Source organism: Polistes fuscatus, unplaced genomic scaffold (genome assembly GCF_010416935.1).
Source record: "Polistes fuscatus isolate 324 unplaced genomic scaffold, CU_Pfus_HIC Scaffold12, whole genome shotgun sequence".
NCBI classification, from domain to species: Eukaryota; Metazoa; Arthropoda; class Insecta; order Hymenoptera; family Vespidae; genus Polistes; species Polistes fuscatus.
In genome coordinates this window covers 2380244-2404997 of record NW_025113020.1, presented here as the reverse complement: position 1 = coordinate 2404997, position 24754 = coordinate 2380244, and the positions used below count along the sequence as shown (strand labels likewise).

At 25.8% G+C, this 24754-nt stretch overlaps 3 protein-coding genes and 1 pseudogene across 3 annotated transcripts; 3 read left to right on the top strand and 1 right to left on the bottom strand.

Annotated features, from left to right (window-relative positions):
* Nucleotides 1-103: 103 nt before the first annotated feature.
* LOC122513157 lies at nucleotides 104-9548 on the bottom strand (annotated as a pseudogene).
* Nucleotides 9549-11908: 2360 nt separating this feature from the next.
* Nucleotides 11909-13818, top strand: LOC122513156. Its single transcript, XM_043629429.1, has 5 exons — nucleotides 11909-12073; nucleotides 12640-12759; nucleotides 12852-12969; nucleotides 13468-13729; nucleotides 13788-13818. Exons 1-5 carry the CDS (start codon nucleotides 11909-11911, stop codon nucleotides 13816-13818), a joined length of 696 nt encoding a protein of 231 aa, XP_043485364.1.
* A 738-nt stretch (nucleotides 13819-14556) lies between these two features.
* LOC122513155 lies at nucleotides 14557-16249 on the top strand. The gene is made up of 5 exons (XM_043629427.1): nucleotides 14557-14594; nucleotides 14825-14947; nucleotides 15009-15099; nucleotides 15321-15457; nucleotides 16060-16249. Exons 1-5 carry the CDS (start codon nucleotides 14557-14559, stop codon nucleotides 16247-16249), a joined length of 579 nt encoding a protein of 192 aa, XP_043485362.1.
* Nucleotides 16250-17188: 939 nt separating this feature from the next.
* On the top strand, nucleotides 17189-21802 carry LOC122513154 (odorant receptor 43b-like). Its single transcript, XM_043629426.1, has 7 exons — nucleotides 17189-17270; nucleotides 19133-19385; nucleotides 20480-20593; nucleotides 20699-20789; nucleotides 20895-21031; nucleotides 21114-21246; nucleotides 21752-21802. The coding sequence occupies exons 1-7, from the start codon at nucleotides 17189-17191 to the stop codon at nucleotides 21800-21802; spliced, it is 861 nt and encodes a 286-aa protein (XP_043485361.1).
* Nucleotides 21803-24754: the final 2952 nt, after the last annotated feature.

Sequence of the window (24754 nt, the reverse complement as noted above, 5' to 3'; positions counted from 1 at the left end):
TAAAATAAGAATCTATTTAAGTTGAAATCGTGGCTTATCATTGGACGAAATGTTAGCAAAGGCCATTGCATTTGCAAAAGTTAATAAAATAACTCATTATTTAAATCAAGTTCTTTCAATGATTAATACTTACAATTCACAGAAGGAAGGTATGTTTTATGCTTGGTTAAATAAATTTGAGTATGTAGAAAACATGATCAAGGTACCAGATGATAGAATGGTTGAATTCTTTTACTAAATGGTGGATAATGATGTCCATATGTCTGTACAGAAGACTTATTCTTCTGTAAACTTTCATACGATGAGATAATAAACTATTACCTTCATTATTTTGCTTCTGCCGATGAAACTGATTTACACAGAAGACGTTTCCTTTGTCGAAATCAATATGAAAAAGAAACAATAAATTTTTTCCGATTTTACGGAAAATATAGAAAAAGTGCAATTATACCGATAACCTAAAAGAAAGTCTATGCAAACAATTTATTAATGGAATCTATGACAATGAAATAAAAACTATTTTAAAGAAAGTTTCCTAGCTTGCCATTCGGTGAAACGAAAGAATTTGCCAATAAATTAGTAAAATTTAAACAAAACATTTCTTATCAGAATCCAGTTCTTTTAAGAATCCAAATATTCCATCCAAAGAATGGACAAGTATTTTATCTGTGGTTAAATAAATTTGAGTATGTAGCAGATATAATCATGGTACCAGATGATAAAATTGTCGAATTCTTTGATTATATGGTCGATAATGATGTCCATACAGATGTTTAGAAAGCCAACCCTTCTTTCAACTTCTCTGAAATTTCATACAAAGACAAAATAAAACTTTAACGTTAAGATATTAGTTGGACTTTTTAGCGTTTATTTAAAATTTGAATTCTGAATATCATTTCTACTTAACATTAAAGTGATACTGAATACAAAGCATTTTGTATTGACTGTAAATGTGTAATAGACGAAAATGAATATTGTTGAATAAAAAATATATTAATCTTTATAATAACTTCTCGTTGAGATATTGCTAATTATATATAAAATCTATATATTATTAATAATAATTATTATTATTATATATAAATTCTATAGGATATATATAATATATCCTATATATATATAGGATATATTAAATATATTTAAAAAAAATATATGTTTTATCTTTAAATATATTTAAAATAAATATATGTTTTATCTATTTTCATCAATACATTTATTTCTACAAGGAAAACTATTTAAAATAGTAATATTATTTTAAAGAATATTTAACAATTTTCGTTTTCGTTGATCGCATAGTAACAGCCAAGAAAAAATGTTATGTTTTAAATATCACCTAAATATTACGTAGAAATAATATTTGGAATTAAAATTTCTTACCTTCATAATAACGTGCTGGATTCCTTTTAACATAAAATACGCTTGTTGGCATCTGCTTCTTTTAATCCTAACTATGGTACGTAATATAAACGGAGTCAACGTTCTTTATCGTAGTATACGCCACAATTCGTTCATCATTTCATCTCGAAACGAAAAAAGATATTCAGCTGCAGTCTCCTCGCAAAAAAGTCAAAATATTTCATCCAATTTGGATATATGCACCTCGTATGAAAGGTTACTGGGTTGGAAGGTACTACCTTCGAAAAAATCTTCTTGATTTACTTCCTACTCCCTTCTCTGAACCTACGGAATTTAGAAAATCATGAGAAAAAAGAAATCGATTTGATGAAATTTGTCAAAAGAGCAAAAAAGTAAATGAATGGTAAAAACGAAGTGAATAGAAGAGAAGACATAACGGTGCCTTGAATTTTAAGATTTATCGACAGCAAAGAAAAATAGGATTAATACTGTTGTTGCTTGTTATTAGTTACAAATTTAAATAAAAAATATATTCGATGTAGATATTTCTTCTTGAGGAAGCTGAGAAGAAAGAAGCAAAGTTAAAAAGGGTAAAAGGAACATTGTGCAGGTATTATATTTGATTCATTTTTTGAAATGTATAATGTATTATGGTATATTTTGTAAATGTATAACTAAGTCCATTAATTTAGGCCAACTGGTTGTAAATAAATAATAACATTTATTTATAGAAAAAAATAATAACATTTATTTATAGAAAAATTTCTCATATTTCTTTTTTTCAAGAGAAAAAGAGAAATATGAGAAATTAGAAAATTTAATTTATATTTTATAATATCGTGGCTTGGAAATTTGAAATTTATAAAAAAAGCTAAAAAATATAAATTCTTATTTATTTATTTTAAAAGACTCAAAATCACAGTTGGCAGAAAATAATCCTAGTGCCGTATGAGAGATTTCCCAAACGCCCCTATTTTATTATTAGTTTCTGTTTTAAGTAATCGTCAATATTGTTGATACTTAACGTTATAAAATAACGTAATATAATTATTTACATATAAACCGGCATTATAAATAATTGAATATTAGAAATCCGAATTAATTTCTTCACATAATCTTATAAACAGAAATTGAGAGATATATAAAAACTAAAATAAATAATAAATATTGAGCATATTATACCACTGTTTATAATAAGACACTTTCGAAACGAATAAACTTCACATCAAAAATATCTAATCCTATTTTATAATTACTTATTTATTTATTGATGTGAGGTTTTTGGTACGAATGCGTCTATACCATTTTCGTATCGCAACATTTGTTAATGCCAGAAAAAAAATATATAATACCAATATATATATAGAATATTATAAATCAATTCTTACCCGGTCTAGTAGGTTCTATATTACAAATTATTTTAAAAATTCACCATTGATATCACATCGTGGTAAAAGTTGAGACTGAATGTCAGTTCTAAAATTATTACCGTATTTATACTTTCCTGATCTGACTTTGTAAGATCCTTTATTATTTTGTCTATTTTAAGAAAAGCAACAAATTGTAGAAGTGGGGATGCAGATAAGAAATATTGAAAGAAACAGAACGAAAAGAGTCGAAATCATTGTCTGATGCGTAAATATAAGCATATTATGTTTCTCAGCTTTGTTTCAAAATATTCTGAGAACTAACGACTAAATACGTAGGCATAATATTCTTGAAAAAAATAAATACGTTTTACATTATTACCATATTATTGTCAATTATTTCAATATTATTTTATCCGGTACAAATTCACCCACACACACACACATGCCAATTATAAATATACAAATATTTAATATAAGCTGTATTATGAAAATATATGTATATATATATTTTTTTTTTTTTTAAATTCTATATTGAAATATAAACGTATTTCCTCAAAATTTTATTTCAAAATCTCTCGGTACGACCTTCCCGAACAACTCTAAACATTCAACGGAATATATTTTTTCGTATCAAATTTGAATATCTGATCTTTTCCTAAACTAATGTTATAAAAAAATTATTTTAATAATTTATTTATGAATTGAAGTTTTATCTAGAAGAGAAAAATTCCTTTTGAATAATTAATATAATATATATATATAAAATAATACATATTATAAATAATTATTTCAATACTAGCTTGCCCGTAAAAAATTCATGTGCATGGACACTAATTATATTATAATTTACAAGTAATTAAAAATATATATATTTTTAATCTAAATTCTATATGAAAATATATGTGTATATCGAAATGTAAAAGTAATGTGAGATTAAAATAGAAAATTTAAAAATTTTATTAAAAAATCGTCACGACCTTTCCGGACAAGTAAATACATTCAACGGAAATAATTAAATCGTATTTTAATTGACTATATAATCTCATGTCAAATTAGATGTATTTGAAAGATTTATTTAATAACTTATTTTTAATATCTATCATTTGTTAACAAAAAATTTTCGTCAATTAATTACAATGAAACCTTCGTTTGTTGGGATAATTCATTCCAAAAATATGCTTATTATTTAAAATACTCATTTATCAAAGCAAATTTCGTTATAAGAAATATATATTGAAAAATTCGAATAATTCGTTCAACAATTATAAAACCAAATGAAAGTTTTATAAAATACAAAATATACTAACTAGGTAAAAATGAAACAAATAAATCTTCATCTTACCTACATGTACCGCTCGTACTTCAAGACATCTCTCGTTAATAGAATCAAACTGCTTTGCTTGTCTTGTGGAATACTCCTAGACTAACGATAAATAAGTTAAGAGGTTTGATTTAATATATATGTACGTAGCGAATGTATACAAAGTTTGACCTCCTAGATACATATAAGTTTTTCTGCTTTGTTTTGAAAATATTTTTAAAACTAACGATTAAGCACGTAAGTATATTATTCTTAAAAAGAACAACTACGATTTTTCGGTATTATCACATTATAAACAATAATTGCAATATTAGTTTGCTCGTAAAAAATTCATGCCTATTTTTAAGTATATCAATTTTTAATGTAAATTCAATACGAAAATATATAATTATATGTATATCTTTTTCAATCTATATCGATATTGACCCTACTCTTAGGATATAATGTATAATCTTAATGACCTGCTATAGTATAAATTCTAATAATGCTATAATAATTCATATTTTTCCTGATATAAAGTACACAGATTAGATAGTTTTCTTTCAAGTATTTTTAATTTATTCAAAGATATGCAACTTAATGCATGCTAAGAAGACTGCGAAAGATTATCTCAAACAACTCGCATGTTTAGAGATCATGTTATTGTTGTTGTATTTTTGTTTGAAAATTATTGTTTATATTCATGTGGACATATACTTTTGTATCTTTAAAAAAATATATCTTATTTATTATACTATCAAGTATTAAAAATTCTTATTCTTTTAATATTATTATAATTATTATTTCATTTTTGTTTGTACACATTTCGCTAATTGTACATACTCCACACAATAATGAAAATATGGTAAATTCCATGTATATATAATAGTTATTTACGATTAAAAAATGTAAATCAACACTTACATGATTCTAGAAGATTTTCAGACATCATGAAAAGATTATATTTTTCACCATGCAAGTTTCCATTACAAATTGTCAAGTATTGACATATTTATTTGATACTTTTACCTTTTTAACAATCTTTTATTATCTCCATAGGCGTTTCATTGTGTTTGACTAGAATTTGTTATCAAATATATGTAATTATCGTTTTCACATTTTGTAGATATTCATTTGACAATGCACTTTCTGTATTCTGAAAAAATATAAAATAACGATGTATAAGATTCATATATTGAACAAAAATAAAGAAATATACAAAAACATATTATTTAATGAAATATATATGTATGGTACCTTTAAGAAATCAAAATTGAATGTTTTATCGGTTGGAATTTGTGCTATTTTAGAATGCCAAATACTAAGACATTTTGTTAAAACGATATCGCTATTGTAATCAGTGAGTTCTTTATACAAATTTATGCAACAGTTCTACAAGAAATATCATAAAATTAATTCCTTTTTTTTTATTTTATTAGATTATTCAACAGTAATATACCTCTAGTTGTAATGTTGGATGTTGACGCAAACTAAGATATACTTCTGCAATACTCAATATATTCTATAAGTCGTTTTCGATAAGTTTCAAATCTTTTACTATTTGTCCCAACGTAGATAATAATTCTTTTTGAAGTTTGTACATTTGTGTAAACTTATAAACCGCATTGGTAGATTTGTTGTAACTTTCTTTAGCAGATTTATTCATAAAATTTGATAATGTCGGCAGTATTTGTCTAGATTGTTATGAGATAATTAAAAAATTCGATTCAAAATAAAAATTAAATTTTTATTTCACAAAAACAAAAAAAGAAATAAATAGACTTACTTTAATATTCCAAACCTAATGAAATCTTTCAAAACATGCGCAAGTACGCGTAATAATTGCCATGAACGATTAATAAGAAATACATTTTGATCTTAAAATCTGTCTACTAATGGATGTCATATTTGATGTATGATTGGTAATAATTGATTTTCCCATTTAGTTAAAATTGGCAAACCTTCCTCTAAAGTTAACATAGCGATAAGTAATTGCTTGATACCTTTTGAAGGTAAAAAATGTTAGCAATATTTCAAAACATCTTCGACCATTTTTATATACGTTGGTAAATTATTCCTTCTTCTTCTACAAAAGAATAAAAAATATTTTTTATTTATGATATATGTACATTATTTACAAAATATATATGCATACCTTCTTCCTCAGCCATTGAATTCATGTTAGATTCTTCATCTTGTTTCTCCGTATTTTCTTCATCCATAACTTCGTTGTCAAGATTTTGGTCAGTTTGTTCTTTTGCTTTTCTTGCTTCATAAAATTCTAACAAATTTAATGTAATAATTTCATGTGGTTCCTTTTGAATTAACGTAGGCGATGTTCGTGTTACATCTGCGTCTGGTTCTGCTGTTAATTTCTTTATATACAGTATAAATATATAAAAAACGTTTAAAAAAGAGAACGTATTTCGTTTTTGAAAGACAGTATTTAATTGTAGAAGAACATCCAATACAATTTCTTTTAAACACGGTAACACGTCCATAGAACTATATTTCATGACAACTTTGACAACATCAAGTACTCCTGGATTTCTTTCTATTCTACGTAGCTTAACAGTCACATGATAAGAAAAATAATCTACATTTGCCCGTAGAAGATCTCCTATTGTTTCATATTTTAGCGCTTCTGCAATATTTTCTAAAGTTTCTATTCCTACTCGACTTAAAAGACTATTTGTACTTCCTGCAATAAAAATATAATTAAAATAACATGTATGTATGTGTGTGTATAGAAATATGAAAATAATGAGAATATATATTATATACCAGCTCTTTCGATAACAAAATATAAAATTTTCAGAAGAAATTTCTCAAAATCGGGTCCTAAATTCTTAGCAATTTGTCCTAAGCCTTCCGTTAAAAGGCAACATTGTACCACATTATTTTGTGCAACGCGTAATGGTATATCCTCTGTAACTTCGATAGGTAAATACCAAAAATCTTCAGTAATATAAAATTCAATAATTTCCTTATACAATGACAACGTTGATGTATTATTGCATGTAATGGGAACTGTAACATTACAAAATGATAAATTCAACTTAGTTGTAGAAAAATTGAAATTTCTATTAATCTAATTTTCCATTATTATATAATATTAGTCATTTACCATTTACTATTGAATTAAGTAGATATATTAATTCTTTCCTATGTTGAGGTACATTATACATAGCCTGAAGAATATTGTCGACTAAAATTCTTAGATCGCTGTACGTTCCCAGAAGCTCGCATATAGTAGCAATTTTCTCCTTACAACAAATATCCTGTATAAACTTCAATTGTTTCCATGAATGCGTTGGGCTACGATGAGTCAAATCATCAAGATCTTTTACACCGATATCTTCTAAAAGAGTAATACCATTGCAATCTATTTCAATGATGTATAAAAGAGCTTGTATCAATCTCCGTACGTGTGCTGCAGATTGTATAGTAGCTGGCAATCTTTCTTTTCCTAGTAATCTTAAATATCCACAAAGGTGATTTAAACCTACTAGTTGTTCGCTATCATCTCTCTCTCTCTCTCTCTCTCTCTCTCTCTCTGTAAATTAAATAAACATTAAATATTAAACATTAAACATGTTAAAAAAAATATTCATTCTTGTTATTAAAATGATGATACATAAGTAATATTAAGTATATCATTCCTACCAGAACTTCTTATGATGCGTGGCAATTGTGTAAGTAATTTATAAAAACTTTCTTCTAATAATTCGACCAATGGTTTCATATCTATGTTCTGCATATAAGATTCATTAATTTTATCTAACGCTTTCTTAGCTTCTTCTTTAACTTCTTCGTTGTCATCTTCAGATAAGGAAATCAAATATTCTATTAACTCCATAATGCTTGGCTTCATATTTCTTTATAGAATGAATATTATGTCAATAAATGGTCAATATTAAATGAAAAATATATTAATTATTTATTATTAATTATTAATAATATTAACCTGGCACGCACACACACACACACACACACGTTACTATTAATAAACTAATACTTGTAGCCAATTCTTTTCTAACTTTAAAATGAGAATGTTTTCTTAAGGGATTCATTGCTCGTACAAGTACGTTTAATTTAATAGCTGCGGCATTTAATCACTCTTGATTCCTTTCTGTCGAATTTAAAAGCTTTTCATCTCCGATAGCTTCTTCACGATGTAATTTATTTTCTAACGGATCAATTACATTAGTTTCTTCTTCTTTAATGCTAAAGACCGAAGGCATAGTTTCCTCATTGAGCTTATCTTGCATTACAAGACGTATTATCTTAGCCCATGCTCTAATGGCCATCTAAAATAATTTTAGTCAATCAAGTATATCATTTTTATTCCATCTATGTATATATCCATGTATAATAAGGAAAAAATGTATAATAAAAAATACAAATCTTAATACCATTGTAATTTTATGACCTTGAATATCGCTTCCCAAAGCAACTTCCTGCAATTCACTAATGATACCTGGTAACAATAACACTATAGTATTTGCTACTTGATATACCAAGACAATATCAAACTCATTGAAAGAATCACCTTCATAGCATAAAACCATTACGGTTTCTATAGCTATTGACCTGTATCATAGAACAATTTCATATCGTTACAACATATTATTTGTGATATCGATAAAAGATAGAAAAAAAATAAAATAATCTTTTTAATAAACATTTAATAATATATTACCTCAGAAAACGTGATTTTTCGTATTTAGCAATTGATACGCATAGATATATACTGCGAGCAAGTTTGCGTGCATATTGTCGTGTATATAATTCTTTAATGATATTTGTAAAAAAACTATTTAATAAATCCTATGAAGACCACCACCACAGAGAAGTACTGTTTCTTCCAATTCTTCATGGCAAGGAATAACTGTAAAATTACTTACAGTTATAAAAAGACTTATATCAGCATTAGTTTAATTTAATAAATAAGAATTGTTACATACCTTTTTGAGGTTCATTTTTGTCATAAATTAGAGATAAAATAGTAGTATATAACTTATCAAAAGCTTTATACTTTGTAATTTTGCCTTTTAATAGAACAGTTCTTATGATTTTCACTAAATATTCTTTGGAATGTTTACTAAAAATAAATGAACAAACAAATAAAACAGCAATATTCTTATTAAAGTAATTAAAATATATTATGCATTACTATATTACACACCTGACATCCTCATTTTGTAAATGTACAATTACAGGAAATAAAATATAATCCAATAAATCTTGAATAGCACCATCCGAGATTGTTTTTATACAATCAATAACCTCCAACGAACATTTAATACTTGGATCTTTCATTAATGAATCGCAAAGCGGTTTAAATGGTGTGAAAACTTCTTGAAGTTCATGTCGGTCCATAATTTTTAAACAAAGAGAAAACTATCAATTTTTATCTTCATTAACGTAAATGAAATAGTCTTAAAATGTATGTAAATATCTTAAGCGAGTGCTTTTATTCGTCTCCTTAATTTGAGGTTATGTTTTTGCATCTTCGTTAATAGAAAGTTTGCTTACGTGAACGGTCGGTAATAGTCGGAATCTACTCTTCTTTGATAATCTGTCATAGAAGATTTCTTCCTACCTTATCGACACGACCTTTATTTTTTGAATAAAATTCAAAGTAAATTATTTTTTTTTTTTTTTTTTTTTTAAGGATACATAATAAAACGTTTTGCTGTCTAACAATTAAATAGTAAATTATTATAAGAATAAATGTTAACACATAGAGAAATAAAGACACTAAAGATTAAAGACACTTACCTGAGAAAAATAATTTCATTCTTAACAATAAAATATTCATTATAATTATTTCTGTATCATTCTTTTACTTTTAAAGCCCCCTGAATTTGGGAGACAGTTGTGACCTTTTTGCTATCGGAATTCATATTCGATAAATTCTTCTTAAAAGAAAAATTATTAAATTCTGTAATCGAATTATTTTAAAGAATTAAATTCTATAGTCGAATGTGTTGAAAACGTAGTCCTTCATCGTTGGAGATATTTAATTTTAATTATTAACTTATTTATTAAATTTTTGTTATTATCAAATTTAATTGTTCAAGGTAATTGTTGAATGTTTAATTTTATTATATTTTCTTGTTAAATTTAGGTATTATTTCTTAATTTATATTCCATGTTTTTATTAATGTAATTCTATTATTTAAAAACAATCTGTAAAAATGTTATTAAGTTTTACATTATATAATAAATTAGTAATATTCGTTTCCAAAAAATTTATTTAATGAATTTATGTTGTTGTATTCAATTTTATATTTCGCATAATTTTTCATCTAAATTTTTTATTTTGTATAAAAATTAAAATATTTCAAAATGATAAAAAACGAAAATTGAAATGGCATACGCAAAGAATTGTATATTTAATTTCATTTAATTCACAATGAAGTTATACATTGAAAATAATTTGAGAAATTAAATTTAATAGTTTTACGCAGTATAATAGTACTTGAAATTGTCAAAACATATAGCCACACGGTAGTTATCACAGCGAAAAAATGAATCAGTTGTCTTTTTTTTTAATAAACAAACTATACAACTATTAATAAATGTGTCGCAGGGAAGTTGGACAGGGTAAAAATTTAGAACGTTATTTCGATCTTATTGTACGTTTTGTCCCTTCGTCAAGACTTCTTCAGCAACAGAAATTTCATTACGAGTTTTTTAAAAAATACATATTATAAAACATTTTACAAATTGCAAAACCTTTTTTAATAAAAAAATTTGAAAATAAATTTAAAACCACAGAAAATAACAGCATTAAAAAATTGAATAATTTAATAAATGATAATTCACACAATAAGGACAATATCAATGGACAGAGCACTTGTGTTTTTAATTTCATGGATGTTGAGGTATCACACGAAGTGGAAAAAAATATTGAACCTAGAACTAGGATATGGTATCCTAATAAAACCTAATAAAGTTCCAGTGTGTACTTTAATAAAAGATTTAGAGGAAGGTATCAGACGTATTGACATCACAGGCAGTGACGCTAAAACAATGAAGGATGAACAGAATAATGTAAAATCTAAAGCAGTAAATTTGATATCAAATTATTACAAGAGAAATCAAAGACCGTGAAAGAACGACATAACAACAACTTTTCTAGCAACAAAACGTTTCCTGAAATGTAATCCGAATAGAGAAGGATCATATGAAAGATCCAAATAATAAAAAATTCATTAAGTTTCCTTTTATCAAACCACTTACGAATAAAATAAGTAAATGCTTTAAAAACACTAATATCAAACTAGTTTCTTATAACTTAGTAAAAGTAAATTCCATTTACACTAAATTAAAAGATAAGGTTGATAAACTGGATCAGTCAAACTTAGTGTACAAAATACCATGTAAATGTGATAAGTGTTATATAGGACAAACGAAACAGAAACTCAAAAAAAGAATAGATCAACATAGGAATGACTGTAAACCTACTAATGCACAAAAAACCAATACCACCGCGTTAGCTGAACATTATTTTAAAATAGGACATAATTTCAAATTTGACAAAGCAACTTTTTTAAAAAATATCATGTTTAACTAATGAAATTTCGTTGTATCAAAGAACATTTAGTAAACGCGCAAGTCCATTAAAATCCATATAACAACACTGTCGGATTAAATAATAAACACTTCTGTTCTCTAACTGTAATACCACCGATAATTAATTATTTATAACGAAGGAAGTCTTAATAGACTGCTACGTTACAATTACAAGTCTCTTTTAACTCTAACTGCAACCCTTTAGTCACTTGAAATAGACTTCTTTATTATAGTTGAAAGAAAGTAACAGATCAAAGTAAAAGACATTTAATATTGTAATACACGTACAAGGTAGAACATGGTGTCACAGGATTTCTATCACGAAGACAATTATGAAGAGTATTATAAAGTTTTAAGATTCTTTATGCGTATTAGTGGACTATGGCCTTATGAGACATTACTCGTAAAATGTTTCTGTTCCGTAATGACTTTATTCTTAAGTGAAGGAGTTCTCATTGGACAGGTATATACTTACTCGCATACACATTCTTATATAGTAATATAATAATCATTTTATTAAGATTCACAGTCAACAATTTAGACTTTTTCTATATTCTAACAACAATTAAAATTATTTTTTAATCCCTCACAATCATATTTTCGTACAATCTTACACATTATATATACAGTGATGCCCATGTAGTGGTGGATACATGAAAAATTGATATTATTATTATAAAATTGCAAAAATTAGTTGCAATTATACGATTGTTGCTTACATATATAGTAAGTGTAAGGCACTACTACAGTAGCCAAAAAACTTTTACTTATTTTCTAATATTAACATGGAAAAAAATTATTTAAGTTAGGTATAATATTTTAAGCGGATACAATATTAAAGACGTATAAATAATTTTCATAATTTGCAAACGTTATTTAATTTTTCAGTTTTTATACGTTATTAATAATATAGTATCGTTGGGGTATAAAAAACAAAATAAAATCAAGTTAATACGAAAACAAAAAACAACGAAACCGATTTAACTTTTTAAAAAATAATTTATTAATCTTTTTTTTTAATCCACACAGTTATCAGAATTGATTCAAGTCAGAGATGACATGGACGAAGTGATCGATTGTATACCTAATATTATGATATCATTGTTTTGTGGAGCAGAGTTCTTAGGACTTATATATAATTCGAAAAAGGTATATCATTTACATTTAATAATAAATATTATATATAGTTAATGAATTTTTAAAGTTTTCGAGAGATCTTCACACGAAATAGATTTACACAGGTGAAGAAATGTATCGATACAATCTTTGAGGATTGGCAATGTTTGTCTTCAAAAATGGAGATTGAATTATTAAAGTCGTATACTTTACAAGGAAAAAAATTAGCCATTCTTTACTTAAGTATGACATAATCAAAATATAATTCCAATAATAATAACAATTATTATTATTATTATTATCTGGACTGGATCGGCATAGATACTGTAAAATTATTATACAGCAGATCAAAATTTGTTGTATATAAAAACAAGCATTTATTTATTTTATTGTTGTACTTTTATTTTCCTTTTTACAGGCTAAAATTACTTTTCCACTAACACTATTTTACACTTATTCAATACTACCATAGAATTCACGTCTTTTTACCGCTTTCTTTGGAGTCAACAGTACACACCAATTATTTTTTTGTTTCAATAAAATTTACTTTTAATTTTCAATTTAGTTTCAAAACTTTAAGAAAAGAATAGGGTGCAAATTTTTTAACTTATCCTTGTACAGCATACATGTATATTTACAAAGTTACAACATCTCGACATTTTTAAGCCACGATCTGTTATTGATAATAATAATAACAATAATAAAAAGATTGAATTTATCCTATTTTTCATTGTGTTACAGTTTACATGTCGTTTACTGGTTTCATGTTCATTCTGCAACCGATAATTAGAATGTTGAGTTCAAGTTTTGATAACTCAACAAATATATTGGAGACTATTCCGTATCGTTTGCGTTATGGCAATCTCGATATCGAAAAACATTATTACGAGATACTTATTCATTCTTACATTACTGTTATGTATCATATGCTTATTTTATCTTCTATAAATTTAATATACATATCGTTCATTCAACACGCTTGCGGAATATTTGCCGTGATCGGGTAAGAATCAGGTCTCGTCTTTATGATATAAAATGATCAAACGTGAACATTATTATAGAATTCGTGAAAAAATTGAGCTAATGGATTAACTGAACCGAAACTCGAACCCAGGATTTTTTTCTGGTGACTATTCTATCTATTAACCATTTAAATATCAAAGAAATTTCTCATTGGTCATTACAAAATTGTAGGCGTTCCTAGGTGTAACCGGACATGAGCGTACCAAAAATAGGAAGATGGGAACAGTAAACCTAATTTTTTATTTTGTTCAGTTTCTCCTTTTTTTTCTACTTTCTTTTCCTCAAATAATTTTTAACTAACCTTTATACCTATTACTGTTTGTAAACTTAAATAATAATACTTGAATTTATAATCAAGTTAAACCTAACTTTCTACATATTATACATTCTAACCTCAAATAATAAGACGTTCTCGCATGGTCAGCTTTATTGGTTACGGCACTGGTTTTTCTAACAAGTGATGGAGAAGAAGGGGTCACATGACAACCTAACCTATACTATTACACTAAATAACGACGAACTTCAATCTGATTGGCTGTACACTCATAACCGCTGCCATGTAGATTCCTGAAGTCTTTGATACTTAAAGGGTTAAGCTATTCAAAGGGCTTTCGGTCAACTTTTTCACGAATACCTATCATATATTATATATATCAATATATTACTACGAGCATTGTATAGAATGCCCGGTAAATCTATATATTGTCTGCTTATAAATGTAATATCTAATGACTCTTTTGTAAATAGATAATTTAAAACTTTTTTTATCAAATAGAAACTTTCTTGATCCAAAATAATTTAATTAACATGTTGAGACCCCGGCATGTATTACCAATTGCTCATACGTGAATTTAACTTCTTATGTTTAAATATTAAAAATATTTATTTTATAAAATAAATCATGCAATAAATTTTCTCAATTTTTTGACTAATTGTAAATCCATTATTATAATTATCGGCATAAATATCAAGTTTTTAGAAGAGTCTAATAGAGTTATAGAATAATGTAAACCCCATGAATTTTCCTTTTGTTAATAATTAAAAGCTAGTAATAGGATATAACAAGTCTTTTTAGGTATAAGTTGGAACATATTGGCAAAGAAGAAAATTTAGAAATAAATTTAGACGTTAAAAAGATCGATGACAAAAATTATTGGACGGCTTTAGACTGCTTACGAAAACACATTAAAGTTATAGAGTATGTATCAATATTAAATCGTTTGTCTCGTTCAAATACAATTGGAAATTTTTATTTATAGATTTTCCGAGCTCATAGATGGATCGTTTTCGGCTGTGTTTTTATTCACCTTAGGACTCCACGTGTTAATTTTAGCCGTTTCCGGTACACAGGTAATAGAAAATAAAAATCAAATAAATAAATAGAAATATTATTATAAGACATACGTAATATAAGTTTTGTACTTTAATTTCACCCATTTGCAAATCAAATTGGAAGGCAAAAAGATGAAAAAGATTTGCAAACGGGATGAATTTAACTTGCAAAAGAACGAATTTAAAGGTATGTAAAAACCTGTATATTTATTTTATCTATTTATAATTAATTTTTGTAGGTATTATTACATTCTGATGAATTAGACGAAGCTGTGAGATTCGCTGCTCTCTTTATATCTATAACTATCCAACTCTTATGGCAATGCTGGCAAGCACAGTTTTTATTGGATTATAGTAATGTACCTTACAACAGCGCGTGAGTTGAAATCAGTGTGTTAAATTATAAACAAAAATTACATATACGTATTTATACGAACACATCTATGACAATGATTTTATGAAAATATTTAATAAAGACGTATTACATGTATTACGTGACAGTTAAAAGAAATTTACTTTAAATATATATGAATATTCGTATTATTTTTTGTAAAATATTTAAAAAATAATTAAAAAAAAATTAGTCTGACAAAAGTATACTAAATATTTGCAAAATAATTATAAAATGACAAGAATATTCAACTGAGTACAACTTAATGTTACAATTAATCTTGTTAAATCAATTTTATGATTAATTCATGCAACATTAAAATCAAATTTATATTAATTTAAAAGTTAATTAATACTCAAATATTTGGTTATTAAGTTCAAACCGTCCGATTACAATTCGATATCGGGCATTACAAGACGTAATATATTACTCTATATAAAGATTTTGAAAAATTATCATTACAAGCACCTATAATTTATTTAAAAATGATTAAAATAATTGTTTATACCTTTCACTTACTACGAATATTAAACACTGGTAAAAAATAAATATACTCTTATATATTTATTGTTATTCAATAATTATAGGGTTCAAGCACGTTGGTACAATACTTCAACACGTTGCAAAAAACTACTCGTCTTAATAATGATGCGATCTTCGAAACCGTGCGAAATAACAGCAGGAAGTATGATTACTATCTCCATAGAAACATTCAGTACGGTAAGACTTCGAAGGTTATCTTATACAAGATATCAACAACAAATTTCCACTTTCTAATCTTTTTTTTTTCTATTCAAAGGTAGTACGAACGTCGATGTCTTATTTCACCGTATTGCAATCAATGAAGTGAATGAAAATTACATTAAAAATAATAAATGTACGTATAATAGTATATAGGACCTCGATTGTCAGAGATGACAAATTATATAATTTATTAATGAATAAAATAACTGTGATAAAACATATTGAAATTTTAGCTTTCCAATTTATTTTTTATTCAAACGTAGTACAAATGTAAATATTTTATTTCACCGTATTGCAATCAATATAATGAATAAAAATTACATTTGAAATAACAAGTAATACGTTTAATAATATTGTATATATTATTTCTGTTGTGAAAGATAACAAATTATATAATTGATTAATTAATCAAAAATCACTCGGATAAAATATATTTAAATATTATAATACATTACGTATCTGAAGTAACCACATTTACTCTTTTTCTTTCTATCTTTTAATTCTTGTACTTTCTAATATCCCTCGTGTGTATCATATGCAAAAGCTACTTTCATACTTCTCTACACCGTGAGTTCTACGAATGAAAGAGAATACATTAACTAGATATCTTTTACGGATATACATTGTACTTTAATAAATGTTACATCATATTAATTTCAATTCGCACATGTGAAAAACGTATCAGCAATATTCTTACTCCCCCGTAATCTACTGACTTTCTTTCAATTAAATATGCACAAACTTGCTATCATAACCTATAATTTTTCCCGTCTTCGAAATAATCGATGACAACAAAGAGATAATCTTTTAAAGAGAATCTATAATACCACATAGTAAGAGAATAATATACCTCGGGGGAAATGAAATCTAATTCTATAGTGTTGGTCTATCAACGATGACGGAAATACCGAATACATTTTTTCATACTTATTATTATCATTACAACGTAAGATTATTACGAATTATTGGATTATGGCCGTATCAATCTATCATTTCCAAAATTTTGTGTATAATTATGAGCCTTTTAATGGCGGAAAGCATCCTAATTCCGCAGGTAAAGTGTTACGTAATAAAAATTTTAATGAAATACTTTGTGCACTTGTATGTCGAGTTACACTCGACATCAGTTTTTATCACAGAAGCTCCTTAGTCGAGTATCACTCGACGTTTTTACGTTAAACTTCGGAAATATCATTAAACGTAATTAATTTAATTTCGTTTAAATTTTTATTTTGTTCTTTGTTTGTTCACATATTGTGTGCAGATTTTTGCTGCGATTAAATTAACTCGAATCAATACGATTAACATTTTGAAGTGTATACCAACGATCGTAGTTGCCGTTGGGTGTGGTATTAAAGTGATTAATTCGGTGTATCATGGAAATAATGTATGTATTTATTTATTTATTATATGTTACCGTTTAAAGTGTTTCTGTATAATTATTTCAAAAGAAAACTTACTGTATTTTTCATTTATATTTTCTTTCAATACATACTGTATACAATTATACAGTAAATCATTTTGATGAATGCATCGGTGAATGTATTGAACAACTAGTTAAAGTATGTAATTCTACCTTATTTCGTGCTTTAACTTTAATTATTTTATGAAATACTTGGTTATCCTATAAATCAACAGATTTAACACATTAACGGTAACATATATACAAAATCGACCAGAAAAATGTATACACATTTTAGGAAAAGAACAATTTGTGTATAAATATTTGAATATTAAATTAATTTATTTAACAAATAGAAATAATAATAATTTGTATTATTTATGTAATTAATATTTTTTACAAATTTACTTACTTTTTTATTACTTGTAGATGTTATATTTATGATTAAACTGTGTTTACATTTTTATGAGAAATTTTGTATGTACATTTATATTTATTAAAATAGTAACTACGTTTTCTCGATCATTTCGTACGATCAAAGTTACAGATTAAAACGTTACTTCAAAAAATAATGAACAATTGGAACTTGATTACCCGAGAAGAAGAAATTAAAATTTTACGAAGTTATAGTAAACGTGGCAGACAATTAACCATAAGCTACGCATGTAATTTAAAAAAACAATTGTATTATAATTTGTATATTAATGCACCTTGATTCACGTATTTATTAATTAATTAAGTATGAAACTTCCAATTACTTCGAATACTTTCAATCCAAAATCATAAATTTCATACTTAATTACGTAATACTTATAAACCTCAAATAACTTTTAAATTATGCATCTAACGGGAAAATTGTTAAATACAAAAATTGCATGATTTCAAAGGATCCTACGTTAGAATGTAAAATAAAGACCTTTTTGTTTATAAACATTGCTAATAAATTATTTCTTCAATAATACTACGAAGTATTTATTATTAAAACAATTTATCGCAAAAAATATCTCGTTAATCGTTAATCGATTTATTTATTAATATTCTTTCGACATATTTTTTTTTCTTAAATTATAGACTCTTCCAAAAGTCCTTAAAAAACTATACATTTTTGTTTCATGGGTATTTGAAATGGTGACGTGATGAAGATATTTCTTCTCGTATATGAAGATATTTGATGGTGACGAAATGAAGAACAAATTATGGTTATTTTATTAATAAATTAATATTGATTTCTTTTTCTTTTTTCCAGTAAAACAACTTTTAAAACGTCCCATTTATAATTTTGTGTAATCTCTGTGTACTCAATTTTGTTTTGCATATTTTTTTTAATCATTTTGAAATATTTCAATCATTAGAGGATATAAAAAACATTTTGATTATATGAGTCAATTTTTCATTTCGTGGTATTTGTGTGTAATTGGGTTAACAATTGTTCATTAGACGCATATTTAAAAGTTATTTGAAGTATGGAAATATGTAAATCACCATGTATATTGGATATAAATATTTATATATAGGTTTTATGATGATGGTATCTTCCGCATATATTTTATTCCCCGTATTGAAGAATATAGTTGAAGATTCTGGAATGAGTGAAAACTCTATCATCCCTTTCGAGGTGGATTATCTCGTTGACATGAACAAATATTATTATCTTATATTGATTCATTGTTATTTGTGTGTTTTCTCACATACTTTTATAATAGTCGCAGTGGATACCATGTTTATTATACTCGTTCAACATAGTTGTGCAATGTACGCTATTCTTGGGTAAGTGTTACATATACAATCACTTCTTCAAAAATATTTCTACATTAACGTATAATAATTAATGTATATATAACTAAAAATAAATTATATATATTTTTATAAAGATTAATAAACGACCAATTGTTAGAAATAATAACTAAGACAATATTACTTTATAAATAACTGAAATATGAAACCATAAAGTTAGTGATGTTTAGTGTCTGAATATTTTTTTTCAAGTTATTGTATATATTATTGAGGTTAGAATGAATAATATGTAAAAAGTGAGGTTAAGTAGATTACAAAATTTAGATATTATAGTACATAATATACACGTATATATGCATACGTAATTACATATGATGTATTTACGTAAATATATATTTATGTTTGTATATGCACGCACATATACGGGTTGTTCGATGAAAATGTCGGCACAATTTCAGGGATGGTTTCAGTACGAAACAAAAAAAAAAGAAAAATGTTCGTATAATTTCATCATTAAAAATTTAAGGAATTTACGAGTGAACGGTTATAAAGGTACAGCCAATCAAATTGAAGTTTGTCGTTATTTAGTGTAATAGTATAGGTTAGGTTGTTCATGTGACCCCTTCTTCTGTATCACTTGTTAGAAAAACCAGTGCCGTAACCAATAAAGCCGACCAAGCGAGAACGTCTTATTATTTGAGGTTAGAATGAATAATATGTAAAAAGTTAGATTTTTTTTTTAAGTAGATTAAAAATTTAGATATTATTATTTAAGATTAGTAACAGGTGAAAAAGGTAATTAGAAATTATTTGAAGAAAAGAAACAAAATATTAGGTTTACTTTTCTCATCACTCTATTTTTGGTACGCTCCTGTCCGGTTATATCTAGGAACGCCCACATTTGGTAATGACAAATGGGAAATTTTTTTGGTACTCAAAGGATTAAAATATCATAAGTCTCTATGATTAGATAAATATTATTATTTTTATTATTATTATTAATATTAAAAAACGTAGTTCTCTCTCTCTCTCTCTCTCTCTCTCTCTCTCTCTCTCTCTCTCTCTCTCTCTCTCTCTCTCTCTCTCTCTGTCAATTTATATAATAACTTATAATATATTTAAAATAGATATCGTTTAGAAAATATGACGAAAATCGAGAATGAAAAATCAGAAGTCAGTTTAGATGACAAAGCTTATTATAGAATTGTTAATTGCATTCGCCAACATAGAGAGATTATCAAGTTAGTATTTAACAATAATAAATATATATATTTTTATAACAATTAATAATTATATACATATAAGAAGAATATTTTTAAACAAATAAAAAAATTTCAATGTTGCAGTTTCGTCGATGAGATTGAATTTATATATTCAACGTATTTCTTTCTTCAATTAGGTTACAATATGATTAATATGAGTATTACGGGTACACAGGTATATTATTTTACTATATATAACATCAACAAATAATCATCAATTTTAATCAAATAAAAAAATAAACATTATTTAATCAATTAATAAATATACATTTATTTCCAGATAGTATTATACGCTGATGTATTATTTGAATTTATTAGATTAATCATGTTAGCTGCAGCGCAACTTCTTCATTTATTTTTTGAATGTTGGCAGGCACAACAATTGATAGATCATAGTGCTTTAGTACACGATTCGATGTAAGTTAATATTCTTTTTAAATTTCATTATTTTTATAAGTACAACAAAAAGAAAAATATTAAATCGCAGGTAATATGATAGATGCAAAGCTGCGTGGTATTTGACCTCGATGAAATCAAGAAAGCTAATCAGAATAATGTTAATTAAAAGTTTGGAAACCTCCAAACTCACAGCTGGTAAATTGATCATCTTATGTTTAGAGTGCTTTGCTATGGTAAGTATGAATGAAATATAGATTGTTAATAATACAGGGTATTTCAATTATTTTACGCATAACGATACCAGTATATTCAACGAGTAAATATAAGAGGAAAATGTCATATAAACATATCATGAAAATATATTTTAATTAACACTAGATTGCCAGATATTTGGTAAATACTTATTTTTTAAAATGAAATTAATCAATTTGAATCAAACATAAATAGTAATTAAAAAAAAAAAGATACAATTTTATTTTAAATTTATTCTCTTTTTAAAATACAAACAAATCAATAGTTATTTTCCATAGTATTGTTATAAATTTTGAAAAAAAAAAAAACATTTTTCATGCTACGTTTACACATTTTATTCATATTTATTCCCGTAAAATATATTTGCATCGTTGTGCGTGAAAAAGTTGGGATTCCTTGTATACATTTTATGTAAAATATGGTATAGTATATAATACACTGTTATACATACAAATAAGTTTATTTTTTTCTGTTTTTAAATTGGAGGTCGTTAATAAATCAGTATCGTATTTTACAATTCTTCGAACAATGCAATGAAAGATAAAAATTTTGATCTAAATTTGAGCTATATAAAATAGTATAATGAAGTTACTATATTATTAACTATGGTTACTTTGGAAACGTTACAAACGATTACTTTGTTAGCATAATATAATCCTTAATAATCTTTATGTTGATCTTGTAATAGAACTTATATTTTAGTAAAGAATAATTATATGAAATATAAATGTTTGTCTTATTTATATAAAATAAATTAGAATTAAAAATAAACAACGATCGGAATCGATCGTAGACTGTTAACCTGTATTCGAAATGTGCGCTTTAGTTATGTAGATGTTCAAACCTTAACCCTTTCGCAACGATTCTATATACAATTTTTTAAATGAATCTCCTCTCGTATCATTCGATGAAATGGTAATAAAGACCAAGGCATTTGCAAGACAATTAAGTTCATGAAATTTTAATTTAAAGCTTAAATTAACTATAGGACTTCAAACAATAAACAAGTAAAATAGAATAGTATAATTGTAAATCATTTTAATAATTTGTCTTCAATAATTCACGAATAAAATAATTAATCAAAGAATATACCACGTTATTATAATATTATCGACGAGAATATGAAATATTTGAAAACAGTGAAGTTTATTCATCAATTATTTAAGAACAAAGAAGTTTCATCAGAAGAATTTTGCTAGTGAATATTAAAAGAGGAAGAATTTAGTCAAGAATATAATTCTATCTTTAAAAAGTATTCCAGCACATTATCGACAAAGTTCCATCATTTTATTTTGAATCTTATTTAAAATTAAAGAAATATTTTTATATTTAAAACACAAATAATTGCGGTTTACACTAAATTATTCTAAGAATGAGACGAAAACAAAAAGTTATCATTGTTATTTAAAACAATAGTGTTATTTATTTAAATTTTATACTAAAAAAATATAATTTATTTATCATATGTATGAAGATTTTTCAAGATTTTTATGAAGCAATTAGATTTTGTTAAATATTAATATGGTTTTTCTGTAAAGATTATATTAGTTTACAGTTATCATTGTAACATACTTTTTAACAACTTATTTCAACTCATTTCAATGTATTACGTCAGCAAGAATGACTTGAAATTTTAGCTTTGAATTAAATTGTATATTTCTCGAATAATAAAAATAAACAAACAAAATAATAAAATATATTCTGTTTTCGTGATGATTTTATTTTTTCAAAATCACCAAATTTATTTAATTTTTCGTCAAATCTCGAGCTTGTTGGACCATGAAAAGGAACTTAAAATTCATCAAAGAAAGTTTAAATATATAATACTTCATCATACGTATAAAAAAGAACAGTAAAAGCATAATAAAAGGAGAATCGTTTAGTAAGACATATTTTTTATTTTTAGTTTTTATTGTTAATCTAAAAGAATCTATGAAATACAAAATCTTCGTAATAATAATGAAACTGTGAACTATGTTAACGTTTGAATAAACAATATTCAAGAAATGTTTATAATAGTTCTTGTCAGTTTTATTATTATCTCTTCTAAAGACTAATGTAGGACGTTGAATAAATTCCCCTTTCCACACACACTCCCATCCGAAGACAACAAGATTTAAATAGTAAGTCAATAAGCAAACGTTAAATCGTTAAGATATTAGTTGAAATTTTTACGTTTATTCTCGTTAACTGTATAATTTTATTTAAAAATATTTAAATATACATTATATATATATATACAACACTTCGATACTTTATTTATATATACATGTAAAAAAATACAAAAGAAAATATAAAACATACACGTATTATTTTATGAAAAGTGTACTGAGGTTAGTGGAGAAAAACAATAGTAAAAAAAAAAGTTTGAGCAAAGAATATTCAAAAGTACATCTACTTAAAAGCAATACGTAATAAAAAGCTTTCACCGTTTTGAAAATAATGAGCAACGAGGATTCATTACACGAAGTTAAGGAAATATCTTATTACCGAAATCAAGCTCTTCGGATGATGAATATTTTCAACATAGAGGAAGAACATTTTTTTCCCATGTGGTTAAATAAATTTGATTATGTAGCAAATATGATCGAAGTACCACGGGAAAGCATGGGAGAATTATTCATTAGAATGTTGGGTGTTAATATCCACACACGTACTACGAGCCATTTAATAATGATCGGCGCCATGAAATGTTCATATGATAAGGTATTACCTAGTTATGGTTATTTATTTCTTTGCATTCCAGAATTTCAATTACACAGAATTCGTTTTACATGTCGAGAACAATATGTACAAGAGCCAATACAAAAATATGCAAGTAATTTAAAGAAAATATTTAATAAGTGCAAATACAAAATGCACGAAGAAATGAAATTGTGCCATCAATTTCTTAAAGGAATACGAGACGATGATATAAAATCTTACTTAAAAAATAATCCGGGCTTATCATTCAATGATTTAGTAATGAGTGCCACTGCATTTGCAAAAGCAAATAATATAACTCATTATTTAAATATGGCTTTTTCAATGATCGATATTTACAATCCTGAGAAGAAAGTAAAGTTTTACGAATGGTTAAATAAATTTGAGTATGTGGCAAACATGATCGAGGTACCAGATGATAGAATGGTTGAATTCTTTTACAAAATGGTGGATAATGATGTCCATACTTCTGTACAGAAGACTTGTTCTTCTGTCAACTTTTCTGAACGTTCATACGAAGAACTGGTAAACTATTACCTTCGTTATTTTTCACCTTCCTACGATAGTGATTTACACAGAAGATGTTTTATCAGTCGAATTCAATATAAACAAGAAACGGTCAAGAAATATGCTGATAATTTACGCAAAATATACAATAAGTGCGACTATAAAGATCGTTCAGAAGCAAAATTATGCGAACAATTCGTCAAGGGAATCCGCAACAAAGATATGAGAGCCCATTTAAGTGAAACTGGTTGGTCATCATTCGATAAAATAATAGAAGAA